General features: G+C 48.4%; 1 protein-coding gene across 1 annotated transcript in view; it reads right to left on the bottom strand.

The window, feature by feature from the left end:
• CCDC15 (coiled-coil domain containing 15) overlaps positions 1–2,588 on the bottom strand; it is a gene marked incomplete at its 5' end in the record, with an annotated part of 12,785 nt that extends 10,197 nt beyond the window's left edge. Inside the window, 2 exons of the mRNA XM_009584199.1 lie at positions 1,383–1,565; positions 2,439–2,588. Coding sequence (XP_009582494.1) covers positions 1,383–1,565; positions 2,439–2,588 — 333 coding nt within the window. The remainder of the gene's footprint in view (positions 1–1,382; positions 1,566–2,438) is intronic.
• Positions 2,589–4,318: the final 1,730 nt, after the last annotated feature.

Below are 4,318 nucleotides of genomic sequence, written 5' to 3' on the forward strand. Positions count from 1 at the left end.
GTGTTGAAGTTTGTTGAGGAACTAAAGGCACCTAAGGGGAGGGCTGATCATCACATTCCTCCCAGATACCCAGATCACAATCTCAGCCTTTAAAAAAATCTTTTTTGAATTCTTGTTTCCTAGTTTATCTCTTGTTAGTCTCTGCAAACAGAGACGTTTTCACCCACTTTATCCTGCTGCCTTCTCTGAAAGGCAGCAAGAACAGAGGGACAGAGCCCTCAGGCCACCGAAATCCATGAGCTAATCATCAGGTGGGTCACGAAAGCCCAGTTTGTTTCGCTTGTGCTGGAGAAACTCACTGAACTATGGATTTGCTGTGGATTTGCTAATTAGAGCCAGACCTTCAACAGTTTGCAAAGTAATTCCTCTCACCCTACCCCAGGCACCCCTCACTCACCTCTTGCCTCCAGACACCGCCAGGGAGTTCGGGGGGACCCGCTCCTTGGGGCACGGTTTTGCAGGATGCCAGCCTGCGCCGAACCTGCTTCACAGTTTTGCTAAGCTGCCACGAAGAGGCAAAGTAAAGACAAGACAAAACAAGAGGTCACTAGCTGCTTTCTGTGAGGGCTACGCCAAGAAGTTTAGCTGTGCAGAAGAGACCTCCTGATGCATCCTGCTCCAACCAAGGTGCTTTATCAAGAGAGCGTAACAAAACACAAAATTAGCTTCGCAAATAGGTACAAGGTAACCTGCAACCCAAAGTGTCTTTCAGAGCTGCCCCAATGCACTGAAATTCTGACTTGATTACAGCTCATCTGCTCCCAAATCACTCTGCTGAGATGCCAGAAGTCCCAGATCCCCGATTGTCTTGCCTGGTGTCCAGCCAGAAGGGGTTCCCCACCCCAAGGAAAGCAGTACTTCAACCGGAATGATTCCAGCTCCTAGGTGAACACACATGCTTTCTAAAATGCCAAATGCAGCATAAGCATCACTATTAAAAAAGGCTTAAAACAGTCCCTAAGGCAGGTTTTCGAAGATTTCACGATCCCATACTCCTGGTCTGCAGGAGACAAGCTGCAATGAGGTGGCACCACCTAGTGCCACCTCTCTGACACGACATGCCTGCACAGCAACAAGTCCCTGCACGCGGAGGGAAAATTCACTGTATCTAAAAGCAGTGGGGCAAGTACAACCACAGCATCCTCCAAGACGACATCTACTATCAGTTTTGAGGCTCTACTAAGAGCTGTGGAGGACTATAACAACATGCAGTAAACCAGAGTGAAAATGTAAGCCAATGTTTCGTTCAGTATAAAAAAAAAAAATTAGGGATGTGTCGTAAAAGGGGGTAGAAAGATAAACATTGCCTGTCCTCCATTTCAAACCACAAGCACCCAGCATGACGAAGCAGAGATGAAAAATGCAGGAGGGGAACCGCTCACCTTGGCGGCTTGCTGCTGGAACGGCTCGCTTTGCATCCCTTGCCGCTGTGCCGGGACGGCACGAGCACCGGCACCACAGATGGCGGGCGCGGGGTGGCTCCGAAACAGGCACGTGTTCTTCCTGGGGGTCAAATGCAGCGCGGAGTCTGAGTACTGCACGGCCACGCAGCTCTCCCTCTCTGCCTGCCGGGACACAGACCCCCGAGTTAAAAAGCCACGTGCAAATCTCTAACCATCACCTAGCAGGACATCACCCGCGCTGGGCGGGAGTTGCTGGCTCAATTTGGTGGCATTTCTTGGGATGGACTCTCCGTGCTGAGAGGGGCACAAAGAGCCACCAGACTCTCAGGGGCTGAAAGCACCCGCGGGCTTTCAGTTTGGAGCGGTGCTAGCAGAGTTACGTGAGGACATGCCCGCTCAACCATGCCTCCCGAGCCCTGGAAACAGCCCAAACACCCCAGGGGTGGCCAAAACCGTGGCCATTTCGGTGCATTCCCTTCTTGCTCCACAGTCAGTTTCTGGAAAGTCTTTCTGGCAGTTTGTTTAAAAGTAGAAAGGATTAAATATATTCACAGGATAATCTAAAACAAGCCCACGGGGGAAACGGGAATGTGGAGACAGCGTGAAAGTGTTGCCTGCGAACTATTTGACTGCCCTGGAAAAGGGATCGCAGAAATGAGCTGCTCCGTTTAAAACTCGACCAGGAGACATCCACATTAGTCACAACTGGCCTGGCTATTTTTTAACTCCAAGCAATTCTGCACAGGGCACCGGGACTCTGTTCTTCTGCTGCCCGAGAGAGCCAGAGACCTTTCCGCAGGGAGGCAAAGGGCTTAAAGCGCCTTCAGCACCAGAGCGAGCCAAGATGTCATGCTGACCTCACTTGAGTGGACACCGTTTGCTGCCACGGGGTCTGCCGTGACCACGAGTTTCCTCTTTTTTTTCTTATTAACACCTTGACTTGAGGTCTAGTGGGTTTTTTTTCCGATTTACACTGGTTTCAGAGGAGTTTCTCCTGCAAGACTCCTGGAGAGGCAGGGACAGAGATCTGCTTACTGCTTCGTAGGACTTCTGCAGCTGCTGCTTTCTTCGCATCCTGACCTGCTGGTTCACCCGCTGCTTCACCTCTCCCTGGAAACGTCTCAGGCTGGCTGCCTTCTCCCGTTGCTGCTCCTTTAGCTCCTCCTCTACCTGAAATGCTGAAGCCTGCGAGAGGTGAAAGCAGATTTTACGTGAGTTTTGCTACATCGCAGCATTACAGCAGCTTGTATTCCATCTTCCCTTCCCACACCTGCATCTACGAGCCAGGCAAGCAGCACGCAGAGCAAACGTAACGATGTTTTGTTTCAAAATCTGTGCAATAACAGCTTGGACAATGTCTATTGAATTATTTTGAGCTTGGATTGAATCTAGCTAGCCAGGTACAGAGCGCACACACCTCCTCCTTTAACTCTCTGCAACACGCACAGAAAGAAAAAAGAAGGCAGCCTCATACAGCAACTCCTAGCTCCTGCTCCCATGAAAGGACGCTCAGATATTCAAAGCCCGGATCCCTGATCCCTATTAATGCTCTGCAAGAGCAAGGCTGGAAGTGTATCAGGGAAGCAACGTGCAGAGCACAGCACAGGCAAGCCTACAGCTCCGAGAATGTTTTTACCATCTGAAGTAAAAGATTAAAAGCAATGACCTAAAAAAAAAAAATCAGGGTTTTTTTTGGTTTTGTTTTTTGGGTGGTTTTTTTTTTTGAGGTTCTCACTTGAAGTCATGCCAAGCAATTCTGCTGATACTACCACAGTTTAAAGAAAACCTGTATCACTCTCCTGGCTGTCACCACAGTGCGGCCCAAGGCAAGAAAAATCAGTGAATGGACGGAGGAAAGAGGCAAGTCTGAAAACCAACTTAGTAAACGCCGAGTCGGATGCTCCCTACATCCCACTGACTGCCAGGAACGTTACCAGCAGCAAAGCAAGGTCAGCACAACCAAACAAAGCACGAAGACAGGGAGAAATCTGCACTCCTAACGATGAAACCAAGCCAGAGCTACATGAAACAGCGCCATCAACAGCTTGCTACACTCCCCATTGGCAACCTCATTAGCAATTCTGACGCAGGAGGCATTAATATATATATTTTTAATATGCTCTGCTGGCATATAAAAGTGTATTAAATAAGCTCCGATAACCCTGTGCACCTTCATCCACACCTGAAGGCACCTGAAAGCCCCCATACCGGGGGAGGACCAGGATTGCCCAGGCCCCCCGAAGCAGTCACGAAGAGTTCGGCTCCCCCAGAAGTTTCACAGTGCCGAGGTGGAAGTTATGTGGAATATGGAGATGATTCATTTCCATATATTATCTCAACCTTTCAGGATTTAAATTACAATATGGAAATAAATCATCTCAGAAGGGCAGGAGCTTCTGTAACATTTAGACATTAATTACAGGGGACTGAACTCATCATCCTATATTTAATGCACTTTTAGTCCTCTTATAATAACCCTCAAAGCAGAAATCCCTGAGATAAGCATCAATAAAGATTTTCTTAAGTGTTTCTAACGGGTACAGTAGAGATTGGCTCCAGACCCTGAAACATTCTACTTAATTTTTTTTTAAAAATCAGCAACGTGGAATAAAATCTCGGCTCGCTGACATCCTTTATGGATGAATGGCAAGGCGAAGAGCAGCATCGATACAGGGGGGGACTGGTCAGCCGGGTACGGCACAGGAACCTCAAAATGCAAAGCTACGGCATGGAGTTCAAAATCCGGCACTGATAAACCAAGGAACATCCAGGAATTCTGAGAAAAAACTCACATCCGGGGGGCCCAAACCTGCTAAGTTTTAGCTGTGCTACCTACCCTGGAAGGTAGCTTCTAGTAACACGTTGAAAATTTATAGATCCAGCTAAAATTAAAAGTGCAGAGCGCACAGTACGAA

The sequence above is a fragment of the Fulmarus glacialis genome, unplaced genomic scaffold (genome assembly GCF_000690835.1).
Source record: "Fulmarus glacialis isolate BGI_N327 unplaced genomic scaffold, ASM69083v1 scaffold19798, whole genome shotgun sequence".
Classification (NCBI taxonomy): domain Eukaryota; kingdom Metazoa; phylum Chordata; class Aves; order Procellariiformes; family Procellariidae; genus Fulmarus; species Fulmarus glacialis.